Source organism: Suncus etruscus, chromosome 1 (genome assembly GCF_024139225.1).
Source record: "Suncus etruscus isolate mSunEtr1 chromosome 1, mSunEtr1.pri.cur, whole genome shotgun sequence".
In the NCBI taxonomy this organism is placed as follows: Eukaryota; Metazoa; Chordata; class Mammalia; order Eulipotyphla; family Soricidae; genus Suncus; species Suncus etruscus.
The window spans coordinates 165,194,190-165,214,540 of NC_064848.1; the positions used below are offsets into that span (position 1 = coordinate 165,194,190).

General features: G+C 48.2%; 3 protein-coding genes across 4 annotated transcripts in view; 1 reads left to right on the top strand and 2 right to left on the bottom strand.

Annotated features, from left to right (window-relative positions):
- PIGS (phosphatidylinositol glycan anchor biosynthesis class S) overlaps positions 1-20,351 on the bottom strand; it is a 1,033,024-nt gene that overhangs the window by 719,867 nt on the left and 292,806 nt on the right. The window lies entirely within an intron of this gene.
- IFT20 (intraflagellar transport 20) lies at positions 88-4,705 on the bottom strand. 2 transcript variants are annotated; one of them, XM_049772744.1, is made up of 5 exons: positions 4,384-4,705; positions 4,074-4,202; positions 1,491-1,576; positions 877-980; positions 88-427 (listed from the first exon to the last, which is right to left on the bottom strand). In XM_049772744.1, exons 2-5 carry the CDS (start codon positions 4,198-4,200, stop codon positions 346-348), a joined length of 399 nt encoding a protein of 132 aa, XP_049628701.1. In that variant the 5' UTR covers positions 4,201-4,202; positions 4,384-4,705; the 3' UTR covers positions 88-345. The 2 variants fall into 2 exon arrangements, with proteins under 2 accessions (XP_049628701.1, XP_049628700.1); XM_049772743.1 differs by lacking the exon at positions 4,384-4,705 and having other exon boundaries at positions 4,074-4,363.
- TNFAIP1 (TNF alpha induced protein 1) lies at positions 8,899-19,425 on the top strand. The gene is made up of 7 exons (XM_049772655.1): positions 8,899-9,099; positions 14,612-14,929; positions 16,009-16,178; positions 16,532-16,621; positions 16,721-16,773; positions 17,596-17,791; positions 18,748-19,425. Exons 2-7 carry the CDS (start codon positions 14,725-14,727, stop codon positions 18,982-18,984), a joined length of 951 nt encoding a protein of 316 aa, XP_049628612.1. The 5' UTR covers positions 8,899-9,099; positions 14,612-14,724; the 3' UTR covers positions 18,985-19,425.

Here is a 20,351-nt window from a genome sequence, read left to right on the forward strand (position 1 = left end):
CAGAAAAAAAAAAAGATAAATCAAGCCATTTGAAAACAATAATTTATTGCTTTTCCATTCAAAGTTTTGTTGATTTACAAAAAAAGGAAAGAAAAGATTAAGGTTACAGTCTGTTCAGATGAGGAATGTAGAGCCTGGCTGAGACTAGGTGAGCCTGGGAAGGTGCGAGAAAGCCCGCTAACAATCAGATGAAGTCCCCTGACTTGACCTTATCACCTTTGGAGATGCTGCATTCCTTACACCATCTCACAGAACACAAAGGCCTTTAGTCAAGTCATTGGAATGATACAGAGCTGTTTGAGTTTGCATTTTTGGTCTGCCCACCTACAAAATGAAATTTTCAGCTCATTTCTGAAAAATAAACTGGTCAATAAATTCATTTTGTTCTGCTTCTACTTTACACAATGCTTCATATTCAACCCGATACCTGAAAAACAAAATTTTTAGAAGCCCTAAAAATGAATGAAGTAAACCATGAACTTAATTTTAGAGAATATAGGTGGTTTAAGTGGTTTCAAGAAATGGTGTGAATAGAGTGAAGTAGGTAAGGTATGAAAGGGTGTTGGAAAAAAAAAAGTAAAGACCCCCTTAAAAGTGGGAAGCCATGAGAAGTCCAGCCCCAAGGTCTTTCGGAGAGCCAGTCACCTCCAGCTATTGTCTCCTCAACTTCCAAGCTATGCAATTAACTAGAAGTCTGATGAAAGTTTTCTACATTCTTATCCAATCTAATTTTACTTTATTTTAAAAACTGTTCAGGTCAGCATGACAAAAGAGGCGTTACTCCTGGGAGAATACTGATGAGTAAGGTCAAGAGTGATCAAGAAAAAGCTAGAATTGCAGTTGAGCAAGGGGCTTCTTTACATCTTCGCTTCTTACCTTTCGAGCTGCATCTTCTTTTCAGCTATTAGTGCTTGGAGTTGCTGCTGTTGGGCTTCTCTCTGCTTTGCTATAGATTTGAGCAAATTCCGAGCACCAATAGCCTAGAAACAATATTACCAAAGAAGGTCAGCATTGAGGAGCACTGCAGAGGGACTACCTAGAGGTTCTTAGTGTCCAGCAAGGGGAAGCAGTCCCAGGGCTATAGGGAGAAAGAACACCCAGACAAATCAAATCCTGTAGTGCTCAAAAGGAAAACTTGTGGCTGCTCTGAGGCCAACAGCTGACCTAGCAGCCCATTTGGTGTGTCCTTTGCCATATTACCTACACAGCACACCTACTTTTCATTTGTTTTGGTTTTTTGGGGGGCCACACTTGGTGGTACTCAGGGATTACCCCTGGCTCTACTCAGAAATCGCTGTTGGCAGGCTCAGGGGACCATATGTGATGCTAAGCATTGAACCCAAGTCTGCATGCAAGGCAAGTGCCTCACCTGCTGTAGTATCTCTTTGGCCCCTAAATCTTGTTTGATATCCCACAGGACCACTCATCACTCCCCACAAAAGACAGGATAAAAGGAATCAGGACCCCAACCTGAGACATGAGGATCTTACCTTCATCTTTTCGTTTTCTGCTTCTTTGGCAAGTTGGTCGACAAGCTCTATTAAACCGCCAACTATTTTCTGAAACTGGCCAATTTCTTTGGGGGAAAAGGATGAAAAAAAATCAATTTTCTTATCATCATCACTTTCAGTATTCCTTTGTGCCAGGAGGACAGAACTAATTGCCCTGTCAGTCAGTTCAGTGCTTGTTTCTAAGAAGCAGCAAGAGGGGAGGGAGAGGCTCAACAGGGCTGGGATATACTTGAATCTTGACTCCTTCCTGAGTTGCTACTTTTTTTTTTTTTTTTGGTTTTTGGGCCACACCCAGCGGTGCTCAGGGTTTACTCCTGGCTGTCTGCTCAGAAATAGCTCCTGAGGACCCCGAGAGATAGCACAGTGGCGTTTGCCTTGCAAGCAGCCGATCCAGGACCAAAGGTGGTTGGTTCGAATCCCGGTGTCCCATATGGTCCCCCGTGCCTGCCAGGAGCAGCAGACAGCCAGGAGTAACCCCTGAGCACCGCCGGGTGTGGCCCAAAAACCAAAAAAAAAAAAAAAAAAAAAAAAAAAAAAAAAAAAAAAATATATATATATATATATATATATATATATATATATATATATATATATATATATATATATATAAAAGCAGCCTACTGCTAGCCACAGTAGGACTAAAAAACACAGGTTTACTTTGCATATGATCAGACCCAGTTGGACTCCCAGTACCACATGATTTGAAGCACTACTAGACTGATCTCTGAAGACTCCCCATAAACATGGAATAAAGGAAATGGAGAAAGGTCAACAGACTTTTTTTTTTATTTCTGGGTCACACCCAGCACCGCTCGGATAACTCCTGACTCTATGCTCAAAAATCGCTCCTAGCAGGCTCAGGGGACCATATGGGATGCCGGGATTCAAACCACCGTCCCTCTGCATGCAAGGCAAATGCACTATCTCCATGCTATCTCTCCGGCCCCAATAGACTGAGCATAGCATATAGCTGGGAGTAGCCTCTAAGCACCACTGGGTATGGAACAAAACCTCCCCCCTATAAAAATTAGATGAGGTTTCAATGGTAAAGTGGGGTAAAGCTTCTCGCCTGTAACCAGTACTAATAAAGAACACAAGACATTTAAGTACCTAATTCCCTCCCATTTTCTCTCTTGTTTTGTTTGTTTTTTGGGGGCCACACCTGTTGGTGCTCAGGGATCACTCCTGGCTCTGCATTCAGAAATCACTCCTGGCAGGAGACCATATGGGATGTGGGATCGAATCTAGATCAGCCATGTGCAAGGCAAATGCCCTATGGGATATGCTATTGCTTTGATCCCTCTTCCAGTGGTCCTCAAACTTTTTTTTTTTTTTTTTTTTTTTTTTGGTTTTTGGGCCACACCCTGTGACGCTCAGGGGTTACTCCTGGCTATGCACTCAGAAGTTGCTCCTGGCTTCTTGGGGGACCATATGGGACGCCGGGGGATCGAACCGCGGTCCGTCCTAGGCTAGCGCAGGCAAGGCAGGCACCTTACCTCCAGCGCCACCGCCCGGCCCCAATCCTCAAACTTTTTAAACAAGGCCAGTTCACTGTCAATTAGACCGTTAGAGGGCTGGTCTATAGTAAAAACAAAAACTATGAACAAATTCCTATGCACACTGCAATATCTTATTTTGAAGTGAAGAAACAAGAGAACAAATACAGTATGTGGCCCACGGGTCGTAGTTTGAGGACCACTGTGAGTCTTACCTACTGTAGTTGCCCCTCCACTTTTTGTTTGCTTGTTTGGCTTTTGGGCCACACCTGGTAGCAGTGACACTCATGGGTTACTCCTGACTTAGTGTTCAGAAATCGTTCCTGGCAGGTTTGGGAAATCACATGGGATGCCAAGGATCAAACTCAGGTGAGCTGTGTCCAAGGCAAATGCCCTACGTACTGTGCTATTGCTACAGCCCCCATTTTCTTTTCTTAGTGTCCTTCGGAACATTGCAACCCCATTTTCTTGTGGTAGAAACTAAGGCCTAGACAGGTGAGACAACACACAGAGGCTGACAAAGAACCACATGCCTTTCATCAATCAAGCTCTCAGCCTACAAAGCCCCAAGGAGGCTCAAATCAACCCCGCCAAATAGGCTCTGTATTGCTTCACATTTTTGAGGCTTGGGTCTGATCTCTGGCATTGTAAAAGAAAACAAAGCCGGGCCCGGAGAGATAGCACAGCTGCATTTGCCTTGCAAGCAGCTGATCCAAGACCAATGGTGGTTGGTTCAAATCCCGGTGTCCCATATGGTCCCCCGTGCCTGCCAGGAGCTATTTCTGAGCAGACAGCCAGGAGTCATTCCTGAGCACTGCCAGGTGTGGCCCAAAAACCAAAAAAAAAAAAAAAAAAAAAAGAAAAGAAAAAGAAAACAAAGCCATGACGACATGATGGGTGCACAAGGGAATTCATAAAGGCACATGGGAATTCATAGGCTCAGCTTTTAGAGTCAAGAGCTTCATTCTTCACTCTGGAACTAAACTGTGAATATGAGAACTTGCAGGGGTAGAACATAGTTGGAACAGTTTAAAGTGGCATCAGACTTCCCCCAAATGACACTCACTGTCCACAAAGTCCTTGCACTCTTCCTTGAGCTCTGTGGTCTGCTGGGTAACCTCAGGGTCCAATACTCGCAGTTTGTTCAGCTCGTCAAAATGCAGCCCTGCTTCACCCAGGATATCCTTGGCCATCGCTGCAAAGAAACAGACCCCAATCATCTCACTGATTATTTCCCTGTTACCCAAAAAAATACCTGCTTCCAGCCCAGTCCACTCCTCTGCCTCCTCCTCATAGATACCAAAGACCCAAGTTCAAATTTTTCAAAGGCTCCCACCCTCCTAGCTTCCCTCTTTCACCAACTCTCTGAACCTTACCTGTATCCCTTCCGGCTTCCCTAGAGGAGATCTGGGGGGTGACAGTAGTAGCCAGAAGGAGGAGTCACAGGAGCCAATGGTCAGGAAAGAACAAAGTCCAGTTGCTTATCACAGGCATCAAGACATTTGAGTGATTACTACATGCCAACGCCCCTGGGTGATTGGGGTACAAAATGAGCACAGCACAGTGCCTGCCCTGGAGGAGCACAGGGTTTAGCTCGAGGAAGACAAGACACAAGAGCTAACCACCACAGTGTTAATTGCTTTTTCAGAAATACCACTAAGACAACAGGGCTAACTTGGGGCAATGAGGTCAAATTGGAACTAAGTTGTGAGCCACTGCATATTATTCGTCCCATTAGATACTCAAAAGGACACAAAGGCTTTTTAAATACATGTAGTAGGGGCCGGGCGGTGGCGCTAAAGGTAAGGTGCCTGCCTTGCCTGCGCTAGCCTTGGACGGACCGCGGTTCGATCCCCCGGTGTCCCATATGGTCCCCCAAGCCAGGAGCAACTTCTGAGCACATAGCCAGGAGTAACCCCTGAGCGTTACCGGGTGTGGCCCAAAAACCAAAAAAAAAAAAATACATGTAGTAGACACACACATACACGTAAAAGAAATTATTAAAGTGAAATAAAAATTAGACAGGAAGGAATTAGAATAATAGATGTCACAGGTTACTTTTCACTGAGACCCAAAATAGTTTCTTTAAAACAAAAAAAGTGACAAAAAAAAGTGAAATCGTAACAGAATGACCATACCAAGTGAGACAAGAAGAGGCATTCCAAGCAGAGGAAACAGCATGGGCAAGAGTCTGAAGTCACTGACAGGGCAAGTCTTGCCTGGAAGATGAAAGGAGAGAGGACAGGGTTGGATCTCTAGGAGTGACTGCCTGGAGCATCTGTGTGTAAAGAGACGTTCTTTGGGAGTTGGGTTGAGGTTTGGTTATCCCAAAGTTCCCAAAAGAGAAAGGGATATCCTATATCCCTTATCCAAGGAGTACAGGAAAAGATGGTACTTTGATTATTCTCAGCAATAAATAATCCACACAGATTATTGAGGAAATAGACAAAAAATTAACACTGCAAGCTGTTTACCCACAAGCCAGTCGCTCCAACAAATGGAACCACAAGCCAAGGTAACAGCCCCAGCTCAGCTCTCCTGCCTTCAATTTATTTAAATCCAAATTCAAGCCCCTCCCCTAGGGGAAAGGAAAATACCAACTGATTGAGATATAACATATGAGAAACAAATGGGAATTATTTCAAAAGGCCTCAATTTACTTAATATATGTGGACTAGTTTTTCATTTTCCTTTTTATCCCCCACTCCCTCTTTCCCTCAGAAAACCATGTTCTAACTGCCACAGCCAGCCCCAGGCAAGACAAGTGGGACTAACTCTATGGCCTCAGACCTCTGATTTTAAGGAAGGACTCAACTAGTCCACGGTAGAAAACTTGCTACAAAGAGGGTGGAGTGCAATTAGGAGAGCAAAAGCAAAGGGGCCACTATGACAGTGATAGTTGGAAATGATCACTCTGAACAAGAACTGGGTGCTCAAAGGAGGTAAAGTGATATTATAATACAATTTGACCTCATCAGTAAAAATATTGCAAATCACAGTGCCTAAAAGGAAAAAGTGGGGGTGGGGAAGGAGAGTGAGAGAAAGAGAAAGAGGTGTCTGCCAAAGTGGCAGGCTGGGGGGAGGGAAACTGGGGACACTGATGGTGGGAAGTATACAATGGTGAAGGCATAGGTGTTGGTACATTGTATAAATGAGACCTGACCACCCCCCAAAAAGGAAAGAAAGAAAGAAAAGAAAAAAAAAAAAAAAGAAAAAGATTTAAAGGAAAAATTAATCACATTCTATTCCATGGACCAATTAGTATATGTCTATAGGCATATGGCTATGATGCATGAGGCACTGGACTCCCTTATAAGCAGGCTAGTCTCTTCATTTTAAAACACTCTTATCCTTCAGGCTTCCACACAAGATCAATTTTGTGTGAGCAATCTTTCCTCACAATAGACACCTTCATGAAAAAAGATGTCTTCTAGTTAGTTCTACTTACATTTAAGAGTCTGAAGACTTGGGGTCAGAGCGATAGCACAGTATTAGGGCATTTGCCTTGCATGTGGCCATCCCAGGACAGATCCGGGTTCAATTCCCAGTATCCCACATGGTCCCCTGAGCCTGCCAGGAGTGATTTTTGAGCCAGAGCCAGGAGTAACTCCTGAACACCACCAAGTATAGCAAAAAACACGCCCCCCCCCCCTTCCAAAAAAAAAAATAGAGTCTGAAGATTTAACACCTACCAGTTAACTGGATCTAGAAAGCCTCAACCTGAGGGTGCAAACATCTGCTTCAACTTCTACTCCTTTTCCACAGGCGCTTTTACTGAGAAACGTCTACTGGGTTCTGAAGATATGGAAGAAAATGTTTTAATGCTTTAATGAGTTTCATTCCAGGTCTCTGGCAATATAGTAAACAATCAAAATTTGTGATTAGGGGGCAGAGTAATAGCACAGCGGTAGGGTGTTTGCCTTACATGCAGTCAACCTGGGATGGACCCATGTTCAATCCCGGGTATCCCATATGGTCCCCCGAGTCTGCCAGGGATGATCTCTGAGCACGGAGCCAGGAGTAACCCCTGAATGCCAGCAAGTATGACCCAAAACCATAAATTAATTAATTAAAATGTGTGATTAAAGTCAGAGGAAAGGCTGGAGGGTTAGTACTGGGGAAAGGTGCATGCCTGACAATGCATCAAATGCCAGCTATATCCTCAACAAATGGGAACCATATGGGAGCACTGCACGATGTGGACCCCCAGCCCATCCACCTCTAGATAAAAAGGAAAGCATGTCATTCATCGTGGGGATGTGTAGGAATAAAAGCCTTTTGGGAAACTGATGCTTAAGCCTCGACCTAAATGCTGTGCTATGTGTTTCCGTGAAAGCACAGCTGCATCCTAGAGAGAACAGCATGCATGAATTTCCTAAGGCCCAAAGACACTAAAACCATGCCCTAGAGAGAGAGAGACTGGTGTGGCTGAAGCGTTGGGAGCAGGACACTGGGTCGAGATCAGAAAAATAAGGGAAGGATGAAGAGACAGTAACTATAGTGGGTAGGGTGACACAGGTTCGATCCCAGCGTGCCATATGGTCCACCCAGGCCCAGCAAGGAGTAATTCCAGAGTGCAGAGCCAGGAGTAAACCCTGAGCATCGTGGGAGGTTGTTCCAAAGCAAACAAACAAATTAAAAACAAAGAAAGTTAAGGGGCTGGGCTTGGATTTCAGATAAGAGCGCCTCCATCACCTGCCTCCAAGCACCTAGCAGAGTGACCGTAGGTAACTGACACTAAAAGTGTGTGGTGGTGGTGGTGGGCAAAATGGACGGAGGGTTAATGCCTGTGATCGCCATAAGGAGTCAAAATCGGCTAAAAGACGGGTTCCGATCATGATCACAGTTGTTCAGGAAGCGACTGAGACTTAGAAAAATAAAAATGAATGGGGCGGAGGAAGAAGCCAGGAAAGTTGACAGAGGCTTGAACCCGTGGCTAGGTGGAAGCAGGCGCGGATCCGGCCAGGGAAGTCAGGGAAGGAGCACGGAGGGAGGATCCAGGGTTGACTCGGACCTTATCCACGCCTGCTGGAGCTCCCTGAACTCTAGAAAGTTGGCGCTCACCGCCTCCCTGGGACTCCCAGGTCCACGACTGGTGCCGCAAGCGAGCCGATTTCCTTTTCCCAGAGGTGCGGGGAAAGGAACGCAGGGGCCACGGGACCTCTGCCGTCTTTACCTATGTCAACCTCTTTATATTTTTTCTTGAGTCACACCCGGTGATGCTCAGGGGTTCCTCCTGGCTCTGCGCTCAGAAATCGCTCCTGGCAGGCTCAGGGAACCATATGGGATGCCGGGATTCGAACCACCGTCCTTTAGCATGCAAAGCAAACGCCTTACCTTCATGCTATCTCTCCGGCCCCCTATGTCAACTTCTGAACTAGTCTGAGCACTGCAGAACGTGGCACTCCCCGTAGGAGTTTCCTCCGAAGCTCACCGAGAGATCCGAATGGCCTCCTCAAGTTCCAGGCCCCAGCTGGGTGTGCAACTAGCTCCCACGTTGCTTTCGGGCCGGGAACTGCCTTTCTTTCCCCCCAGAGGGCGAACCTGTCCGGTCCTCGAGTCCAAATGCATCCCCAACCGGTCCGTCATTCCCTCCCTCCCTCCCTACTTACCTACCTTCCGGCCCCGTCGTGGCAGCGACCTGCGGCCCAAGCCCAAGTCCGCAAGCAGCTCGCGTTGAACAACTTGGACCACAGGCAACCCGCCCGCCCCAACCGCTGCCACGGCTACCAGGCCTGTTTACCCTGCACGTCACTGCTTGACCCGGGAAGCACTTCCCTCCTTCTCGCAGAGCCTCCTGGGAAACAGAGGCCCGCTGGGAGGCGTCGACGCCTACAAGATCCAGAAGCCTTTGCGCTCAGGCCAGGCTCCCGGAAGGAGCGCGCGATCCGCCCTCTCTTCTGATTGGGCCGGGGGCCAGCCGCGCCTTCCGGGCTCGGGCTCGTGCACCCGCGAGGGCGGGCTGCGGCGGTGGGCGGAGTCGGCGGGCGAGGCTGTGAGCTCAGAGCCCGGGATTGCGGGCCAGCTGCAGCCGACGGCCTCCGCCACCCGCCCTGGAGCTGCGCCGCGTCGGCTTGCAACCCAGCTGAGAGGTGAGGCCAGCCCGGGATGGCGGGGGCGGGAGCGGGAACGGGAGGGTTCGCCGCCGCCTTCGGGGTCAGGGATGATCGGGCTCGGGATCGAGACGCAGAGCCCGGCCCAGTCGCGGAGGAAAGGAAAGGAAAGGAGTGTCTAGGAGCTGAGCACCCCAAGTCCTCCTGGGGAGGGTTTTTCGGTTCTTGGGGATTGGAGGAAATGATACTGGCCACAGAGGATTTGGGTCTTGCTAGATTTTTTTCCCAGGTCTCTCTCTCTCTCTGTCTCTCTCTCTCTGTCTCTGTCTGTCTCTCTGTCTCTGTCTCTGTCTCTCTGTCTCTCTCTGTCTCTCACATACACACACGTAGGTGGCTTGCTAGATTTTTTTTCTGATCTCTCACAACACACCACACACACACGCACACGCACACGCACACACACACACAGGTGGCTTGCTAGATTTTTTTCCAAATCACACACCCAGGAAGCCAACCTCGACTCCTCCCCACCGTGTACACACACACACACACACACACACACACACACCACGCACACACACACCACGCACACACACACCACGCACACACACCTAGGAGGCCAACCTTCACTTCTCCCTACTGCCTACACACACACACAGGTGGCTTGCTAGATTTTTTTCCAGATCTCTCTCTCTCTCTCTCTCTCTCTCACACACACACACACACACACACACACACACACACACACACACACACACACACACACACACACGAAGCCAACGACTCCCACCGTGTACACACACACCCAGGAGGCCAACCTTGACTTCAGACACACACACACACACACACACACACACAACCTCCCCACCGCCTGTGGGGGGGGTGTGCATTGGCGGGTGCCCCCTAACTGTCCCGTAAAGGCTGATTACGCCCCGCGCCCCAGGCATCCCAAATAGCCCCTGTCCACTTACAAAGCCCGGAAGGAAGCGTGCTCCAGCCGTCAATGGAAACTTCTTTCTCCCTGGAATTACTCTGGGGGCGTCACCTGCTCCGGATTCTGTGACCCTGTGATCTGGGAGGAATTGGCGCTGACGTCGCCCAGGGGCTCCGGGCAGCTGCTTTGTCGAAAATGACTAGATGAGCCCTGGGTCTGTTTGCTGGCAGCCGCCTTGTCTTGGGGTCTCTTTGCCCTGGCAGACTAGGTATGTGCGCGCCCTTTTGTCCCTGGGGAAATCGGAGCAAGACACAAAATACTTGGGGGAACTTGCTGAAACTTACTAAGGGGTTGGTCTTTCTTTTGGGGGATAGGAGAAGGAGGTCAGTATAGATCGTGTTGTTGGGGTGTAATCGATTGGGCAATGTGGCAGGACTGGGGGGGGCTGGGGGGGGGAATCATCCCTGATCCCTGCTGCAGATGGTCTGTCCCATGGTCACACCGCACCTGCTTTGACCTTTCCTGGGACTCTCGTCCAAGGAATCTGCTTAAATCACTCCAGGGATGACTTCAATTTAACCAACGGTCATATATGAAATACTGTAATATAGAGGAGTGCTTTACATTGCACTTGAGAAACGTGTGCATTGATTGCTTCTGGATTGCATTTAGGTGATGAATAGTTATAAACTTCTGCAATGTGGTGGTGATTGAAGAACTTTTCCTTTCTTTATGTCTTTGTAAACCCAACTAGAAGCCTTTGTTTTCCTCTTCTCTTGTCCAGACTGCTGCTTCCTCTTTTCCCACTTCTCTGTGTGCCCTTCTCTACATAGCAGCCATTTTATTTTACTTTTTAGGGAGAGGGATGTTGGGTTCACACCCAGAGGTGTTATTCCTGGCTCTGTGCTCAGGGATCATTCCTGACAGGCCCAAGGGTCCATGTGAGGTGCTAGGAATCAAACTCAGCCCATTGCATGCAAGGCAGAAACCCTACCCTTTGTCTTATTGTTTCAGCCCCATTTTATTCAAAATATAAGTAACTCTAGTCATCCATCCCTACTTTATATACTCCAGTCACTTCCCATTGCAAGCAGTATAAAATTAAAAAAAATTTTTTTTTTTTGGTTTTTGGGCCACACCCAGCAGCGCTCAGGGGTTACTCCTGGCTGTCTGCTCAGAAATAGCTCCTGGCAGGCACGGGGGACCATATGGGACACAGAGATTCGAACCAACCACCTTTGGTCCTGGATCGGCTGCTTGCCAGGCAAGCCGATGTGCTATCTCTCCGGGCCCTTTCTTTTTTATACATTTGTTTGTGTTTTTTTTTTTTTTTTTTTTTGGTTTTTGGGCCACACCCAGCGGTGCTCAGGGGTTACTCCTGGCTGTCTGCTCAGAAATAGCTCCTGGCAGGCACGGGGGACCATATGGGACACCGAGATTCGAACCAACCACCTTTGGTCCTGGATCGGCTGCTTGCAAGGCAAACGCCGCTAAAATTTAAAATTTTTAATATGATCTTGCCTCTTCCTTCCCTGGCCTTTATTGAGGGGTTGTGGTGGGAGGAGGGCACACTCAGCAGTGATCAGGGCTTACTCCTAGCTTTACACCAGATGGGCACTCAGGACCGATGGGATGCTGAGGCTCAAGCCTAGGTTGACCATGTGTAAGACAAGCAATCTATCCACTATACTATTTCTAATCCCTACCCCAACTTTCTCTATGCTTTTTTTCTCTGCTCTCTCCATCTTGGTCTGATTTCTGCCCCTAAAACTCACACTTCCCTCCAGGAATTTTACATTTACTCTTCTACCTCTCTGGAATGTTCTTTCAAACGTCAAATGGAATGTGACCTTCACAAAGAGGATTTTCCTGGTCTTTAGTCAGCCTCTTTTCAATGTTTATACTCTCTCTCTCTCTCTCTCTCTCTCTTCACAAAGAGGATTTTCCTGGTCTTTAGTCAGTCTCTTTTCAATGTTTATACTCTCTCTCTCTCTCTCTCTCTCTTCACAAAGAGGATTTTCCTGGTCTTTAGTCAGCCTCTTTTCAATGTTTATACTCTCTCTCTCTCTCTCTCTCTCTCTCTCTCTCTCTCTCTCTCTCTCTCTCTCTCTCTCTCTCTCTCTCTCTCTCCTCTCTCCTCTCTCTCCTCTCTCCCACCTTCTGGAATTTCTTTTTATTTTTTTTTTTAAATTTTGGGCCACACCTGGCAATGCTCAGGGGTTACTCCTGGCTATCTGCTCAGAAATAGCTCCTGGCAGACACGGGGGATCATATAGGACACCGGGATTCGAACCAACCACCTTAGGTCCTGAGTTGGCTGCTTGCAAGGCAAACACCGCTGTGCTATCTCTCCGGCCCCTCTTTTTATATTTTTTACCTTTTTGAATTTTTGGCTTATTAATTTATTTCCTGTTCATTGCCTGTATTCACCCACTAGAACAGGGGTGGTGAACAGGATTTTTACCTTCACTCAAAATGGCAAAATGCAATGTGTTTAATATATTATTGTTACAATTATATGCTTTTGTGTGAGTGTTTGTCTATTTTGGCAGGTCACTGCATGGTGTGGCTCTCTGACTCTCACAGTTTAAAATTTTTTTTTAAATGTGGGCATCTTTTTGTGTGTGTGTGTGTGTGTGTGTTTTGGGCCACACCCGGCAGTGCTCAGGGGTGACTCCTGGCAGGCACGGGGGACCATATGGGACACCGGGATTCGAACCAACCACCTTTGGTCCTGGATCGGCTGCTTGCAAGGCAAACGCAGCTGTGCTATCTCTCCGGGCCCGAGTTTAAAATTTTGGCTCTTTGTGTCGAACTTGTTCACCACCCCTGCACTAGAATATAAGCCCCATATGATCATGACTTATCCACCTCATCTTATCCCCTGGAATTTGGCAGGGACACAATTAATAAAAGCTCTTTTTTTTTGGTTTTTGGGCCACACCCGCTGTCATTTAGGGGTTACTCCTGGCTATGTGCTCTGAAATTGCTCCTGGTTTGCGGGACCATATGGAATGCTTTTTTTATTTGGGGGGGGGGAGGAGGTCACTCCAGGCAGCACTCAGGGGTTTCTCCTGGCTCTATGCTCAGAAATCGCTCCTGGCAGGCACGAGGGACCATATGGGATTCGAACCACCCTCCTTCTGCATGCAAGGCAAACAAACGCCTTATCTCCATGCTATCTCTCTGGCCCCATTGCTGTTTCTTTTTTTGGTGGGGGTGGCAAATGGGATGCTGAGGGATCGAACCACAGTCCGTACTAAGCTAGCGCACGCAAGGCAGATGCCTTACGGCTTACACCCTGTGCCACCGCTCCGGTCCCCACAAGCTCATTTTTATTCTTGCTAACAATATGAGCCTTCTTTGAACTCTTTGAAAGCAAGGTCAAATCTTTTTATCTTTCTCCCTACTGCTTAGTTTAGTAGACAGACCCTCAATGTTATTTTATAGCTGAGAGAATAAAATGAGCTAATTAATGACTAGATGTCTTTGGAACACAGTAAACATGTAACAGTTGGTGCTGTTATTTTGTCTTCACTCTTAGTGATTCTTTTGAAAGTGAGCACATGTAATATAGAATTAAAATTATGAGGGTTGGACTGGCTTTACCCTCCTTTGTTCTCCTTACTCCTTCCTCTGACTCCCGTGAGAGTATTCATTTCCAACTCACTTTGTTGTTTTGAGAATCAGAATCTGGCCTTTTCTAACTCTTTCTCCCAAGTTTGGTGGTTGCCATTGAAGAGATAGGGCTGGATCTGCTCTCCGGAAAAAGCAAAAAATAGCCATCCTCCAGTTGTTCTAGCCTGGAAAAATGGTGACAATTTCAGGAACTTAGGACAGGACTGGAGCTAAGAAAAGGGAAGGTCAGGAAATCCTGGCTGAAGCCCTGGTGGTGACCGCCAAGAATACTGGCCAACTTCCCTCCTGCCTGGCTCATTCCTAGCTCTGGAAACTGCTTGTTCTCACTTTCCTGGAGCCTGGCCCCAAGTGGTACTGAGAGTAAGCACTGATGCTGTGCCTCTTGTGCTTGAAACTCTCACAAAGGAAGTACATCCTGTCCTTCCAGCTCCCAAGAAACTGATTGATTGGCCAGGTTTCTAGTAGATTGGTAGCATGTCTGGGATTTTGGAATGCTTGAGAAGGAAGTAATTGGAACTTGACTGTGGGGTTTTCCTAGCAGGGACTATGCCTTGCCCACCCTTTCTCCTTCAGGCTCTCCTTTGCTAGGTTTGGCTTGTCATCCTTCCCCAATCAGAGCAGAGCTGCATCTTGGGAACATTGATGTCTTTTTTTTTTCTCCTGGTGGTGCCAAGGTTCAAAACCACAGTCTTTTCTGAGGCCAATACCTCTAGGGCCTCATCTTGGAGAGGTGGTAAAGGTGAAGCTGTGTGTCCCCTTCTGCTTCCTGGTACCATAAAGGACAATGGAAATGTTGGGTTTTTTGTTTTGGTTTGGTTTGATTTTTGCTTGCTGCTACTTGGTGCATTCACTGTTTGGGTGTCTTGGGCCTCTGTTGGAGTGGACTGGATAGTCCAGTTCACTATAATAGTCTTCCTGACTGAGGCCTTGCCTCTGCCTTTTCTAACTGTTGTCTTCTCTCCTGTCTTTTGCCCACAGTGTCAAGAGTATGTGACTCTGGCTTCCACTGGCCACATCCTTGTGACCTTCCCACCACGGCGGAGCCTTCCAGACACACCTGTTGCCGTGTGGTGATCTACCTGCAGCGGGAGATGTCAGGGGATACCTGTCTGTGCCCCCCCTCGGGGGCAAAGCCCAAGCTAAGTGGCTTCAAAGGAGGTGGCCTGGGCAACAAATACGTTCAGCTCAATGTGGGCGGCTCCTTGTACTACACTACGGTGCGGGCACTCACCCGGCAGGACACCATGCTCAAGGCCATGTTCAGTGGGCGCATGGAGGTGCTGACTGACAAAGAAGGTGAGAGGGGGTCTTGCCAAGTGTGAGGAGAACGATGAGAAAGTTCTGAGAAAGGACCAAGAGTCAAGGCTTTGGTCTAGTCTAGCTGATCTAGACTATAGATTATTTAATTTTCCTGTTCCCCAAAGTACTTCATAGAACTTCAAAAGTCTTTGAAATTATACATTGAAAGGAAGAGGGGCCAGAGAGATAGTACAGCAATAGGGTGTTTGCCTTGCAAACAGCTGATCCAGGAAGGACGATAGTTTGAATCACGGCATCCCCTATGGTCCCCTGGCCCTGCCAGCAGTGACTTCTGAGTGCAGAGCCAGAAGTAAACACTGAGCGCCGTTGGGTGTGACCAAAAAAAGAAAGAATTTGGGCCAGAGAGATAGTAGGTATGGATGGCTCTGTTTGCACGAGTGACTAGGTTTGATCCCCAGCAACCCATAAGGTCTTTCTGGGCCTGAGGAATGATCCCTGAGCATTGAGCCATAAGTTCTGAACACAGCAAATATGGCCCAAATACAAAGGAGAAAGGAAAGGAAAAGTGAGCATTTATGGATTTTCTTTGGCTTTTGGTTTGGGGATATACCTGGCTCTGTATTTGAGATTTGCTCCCAGTGGATCAGGGTTTCAACCCCAGGCCTCCTATATACAAAGGATGTGCTCTAGCCCTTTGAGCCATCTCTCTAGCCCTGTGTCTGAAATTTCTAGGGAAATGACATATCTTTTTTGATATGCACACATGATTCAGCCCTGCTAGGAACAGCCATGGTGGTGATGGCAGCAGGCACAGGCATGCAGGGCCTGAAATGTTGTATGTTGCCAGGAGACATCCAAAGCACTCCTGAGTCTAGACCTGAGCCTGGAGGGCCAATTTCAGTAGACTCACATGTTTTGATTGGGCATGAAAGGAAGAGTAGCTTGGGCCTTCCGGACTAGAGGCTTTGTCCCACTTAGTTATCCTGGGGTGTGGGCTCTGTGCTTAAGTGCTCCTTTCAGTGCCACTTGCTACCTGGCTTGTCAGGTGACCCTGGACTGCTTCCAGACTACCAGGAGGCTAAAATTAACTCCCTGGGGCCTGTCTGAATCCCTAGGCTGGATCCTCATAGACAGATGTGGAAAGCACTTTGGCACCATTTTGAATTACCTCCGTGATGACACCATCGTCCTTCCTCAAAACCGGCAAGAAATCAAGGAATTGATGGCTGAAGCAAAATATTACCTCATTCAGGGGCTGGTGGACATGTGCCAGGCTGCCCTGCAGGTAAGAGGTCAAGGTGGGGCAGGGACTTATCTAAGGGATTGGTTCCAGGGAGACTGGATGGTTGCTGAGTCCAAACCTAATTCGATAACCACCTGGCCTTGCTCAGGCTGAGATGGTGGGAAAGCTGGCGGCTCAAGCAGATGACTGCATTCTGCTGCTAGTGTATGTAACAGATGGCTGCAGTAGCTGATGTGATATTTTCTGGAAATGGGAGTGTGCTTGCCAGCTGGGTCTTCCTGTTCAGTGAGCACAAGGTGACCTTGGCAATGGGGCAATGGCAGCTCCTGGGGAGTGCTGGCTAAGTGTGGCAAGTAGAAATGCGCAAAAGATTTGTAGCTGTGTGTGTCACTCAGGACAAGAAGGACTCATACCAGCCCGTGTGCAACATCCCCATTATCACATCTCTGAAGGAGGAGGAGACTCTCATTGAATCTTCCACCAAGGTACTGGGGCCTCTAAGGAATCCCTGAGGGCTCTGGCAGGAGATGGGAAAGGGGTTGAGGGGTGTCCTGGCCCAGCCCTCACACTCTCCTCCCTCACAGCCTGTGGTGAAGCTGCTGTACAACAGGAGCAACAACAAATATTCGTACACCAGGTAGGGTGGATGTCAGTAGGGTGGGAGTGAATGGGCTGAAAGGGCTGAGCCACCAGTGAGGAAATTGGGTGGCAGACCCAGGGGAAGGTACTTGTACACATGGTTGAGTGTCTGAATGGAACAAAAAAGTAGAAGAAAATTCAGGATCGAGGCATTTGGAACCTGGCACAGGACCCTGTGCTCTGGGCCAGACTGAACATGTAGCTCTAACTTAACACACAGACAATGTGCCAGGGGTTTCCCCAGCATTGTCTGATGGGGTGGAATAGAGTTGCTGGCAGCCAGTGGTCCAGGATTCCCCCTAAGGCAGCCTTCATACCTTACAAGAGTTCTTAATTCCACTTAGTCCCCAGTGTCCTCTGAGCAGAGCACTTGGGTAGATGCAGGAGGCTAAAGGCTGAGGTCCTATGGACCAACAGTTGTCAAGGTCTCCCCTAGAGCAATTCAGGTTTCTTCGCTGCAGGCCTAATGGAAGGAGACCTCCCTCTCAGGGTTCTCAGCATCAACTGAAAACTGAAAGTCCTTTACTGCAGACCACACAACAGTCCTTTTCCATGGGGTGCCTAGTGACCCTCTGGTCTTATAATTTTGAAGAGAAGGGCAGCTCGAGCCTGCATCCTATTTTGTGCTGATACTTCATTCCCAGGTGGCTCATGGGATGTTTGGTGATTTGGGGGATCATATCTATCAGTGCACAGTGATCATTACTCGGAGTGACCCAGTCAGTATGTGGTGCCAGGGATTGAGTCTGGGTCAGCCATATACAAAGGAAGTATTTTAATCATGTGCTGTCTCTCCGGCCACCTTTGATGGGTTTTTCAGTAACTCTGATGACCACCTACTAAAAAACATCGAACTATTTGACAAGCTCTCGCTGCGCTTCAATGGCCGTGTGCTCTTCCTCAAGGATGTCCTAGGAGATGAGATCTGCTGCTGGTCCTTCTATGGCCAAGGTCGGAAGTTGGCTGAGGTATGCTGCACCTCCATTGTGTATGCCACGGAGAAGAAGCAGACCAAGGTAAACGGCATAGGGGGATACTTGCTGACACGGCTCCAAATGCCTTCCCCAAACTCCTGTGACTGTGCTAGACAAGGATGAAATTAGCACCAGGCAAGGGACCCATTCACTCCCATTAGCTTTCAGCAGGGGCTGTTGTCCAGCAGAGAGTAGCTAAGTGTGGTAGGAAAACCCAGGTCCTTGGAGTTGTCCTAGGCCCAACACAGGTGTAAATTTTGACTCCACTGCTTTTCATTTGTCTAACTTTACATGTGCCATTTAAACCATCAAATCCCTTCCTTCCACATTGGCGACATGGGTTGAATTTAACAGCCATGAGGGGGCTGGAGAGATACACAGTGGCATTTGCCTTGCAAGTAGTCGATCCCAGGATAGATGGTGGTTCAAATCCTGGCATCCCATATGGTCCCCCGTGCCTGTCAGGAGTGATTTCTGAGCACAGAGCCAGGAGTAGCCCTGAGCATTGCCGGGTGTGACCCAAAAACCAAAAAAAAAAAAGAAAAAAAAAATTAACAGTCATGAAAAGGAGACCATTCTTGGGGGGGGGGCAGAGGCATTGAAGGAATTTAGATGGACCACATCCTGCAGTGCTCAGTGCTTACTCCTGACTCTGTGCTAAGGGGTCATTCCTAGCAAGGTTTTCAGACCTTATGGGCATTGGGGACTAGATCCAGGTCTGCCTCGTGCAAAGCAAGTGCCTAAAGAGAAAATACAGTACAGCATGGTGAAAATGGCAGTTTGGTTCTCCTTTCTGACCTAGCCTTTGGGCTGAGCCTCTGCAGTAACACCAGTGCCAGGTACGTGGCAGGGATTTAACTGAGAGATAACTAAGAGAGCTGTCACCCTGTGAGGCAGCCAGGCATAGCCAAATGGGATGGAGCTGACTTTCTCCAAGGGGATCACATACTCCTGCTGGGATGAAACTTCATTCAGTTCTTTTGTTCCTTTTAACCCAGGTGGAATTCCCAGAGGCCCGAATCTATGAGGAAACACTTAATGTCTTACTCTATGAGACCCCCCGAGTCCCCGACAACTCCCTATTGGAGGCAACAAGCCGTAGCCGCAGCCAGGCCACTCCCAGTGAAGATGAGGAAACCTTTGAACTTCGGGATCGTGTCCGCCGCATCCATGTCAAGCGCTATAGCACTTATGATGACCGGCAGCTTGGCCACCAGTCAACCCATCGAGACTGACAGGACCCTTGGGGAGTTGGGGTACTGAACACCCTGTCTCCCCATCTGTGCAGCCCTGCTCCGTGGGTCAGCCCTCACTGCTGCTGTTGGCTGAGCCCCTGCTCCAGCATCCAGAGAACTGATAGGCCCTGTCTGGGAGGACCAAGGGTCTGAAAGGGACGGGGGCCACCTTCTTTACCTTATATCCGAGCACTTCTGAGATGACTACGTCAGGCCCCTTGGTTTTCAGGCATCCTTCTAGCCTGCTAGGGAGCTGCTTCTGCCCCCAGGGTGAACTACCCTGTCACCTCACTAAGAACAGCCTCCCTGGCCCTTGCTGAGCACGCTTTGCTCTGCTGAAGAGACACCCCATTGCTCAGCTCTTGTGGGAATGGCTTCACTCTGGGAAAGGAAGCAGCTGTTGCCATGGAGGCCAGTAGCTTATAGGTTAGGCTCTTTTTTTCCGGAGCAGAAGCTTGACTAGATTGTTTTTTTTAAAAATAATTTAGAAATGAGTATATTTTTAAGAATGAGGGGATTTGGTATTTCTGTTACCCCTCCAGGGTGCCTTACCGTAACTTAAGGTAACCCAGGTTCTTGATGCCTTTGGGATCTCTTTTCTTTGGAGCACTTTGTTGGTTTGTTCCTTTTTCAGAATATTTATACTCCCCACATCTGTTTTGACCCTACTGCCATTTTCTTCCAGAATCAATCTGTGGAAGGAATAGAAGCAACAAAAAACTAATACACTTTGGCTTTGCCACAATGGCCAAGCAGCCATCAGTGAACAATGAGGAAAGTAGGTTGGGACTTGAAACCCTAAAAGCATCCTCATGAGAAAGGACAGGACCTAACCACACCCCAGCCCACAACTGACATGACTGCCAGGTGGAAGAATTGCTCTTGATTCTCTTGCCCTCTATGTAGCCTGCTGTCATCTCTAGAAAGCTAAAGAACAAAAACAGTAGCAGGAAGTCTAGGAGCTCTTCCTGCAGGCACCCAAGCCTGGGAGAGGGAGCCCTGCTCTGGCCCTCATCTCCCTCCCATATCCACGCTGCTGGTTGTATTCTGGCTTGTTAATGGTTCTGACCCACAGAGTCATAGCAGACATGAGCAGAACAGAAGTCCACCCCTGGAAGGTCTTCATTCCTTTTTAGTTGGATAACTTGGCACTGGAGTTGCCAAACACTGGCTCTGGCCAGGGTGCTAGTTCCTCTTAAGAGCCTCGTGTTCATTCCCTTGAGTGGCCTGCCTTGTGAGAGCTGCTTCTCAGAATTCTTTCCCAAAGGAATGCCCTCAGGGAGGGTGGGACAGCTTGTCTGACTAAGCAAGCAGCAGTCACCCAGCCTTCTGCTTTTAGAAGGAGACAAAGGTCATCAAGTGCATCG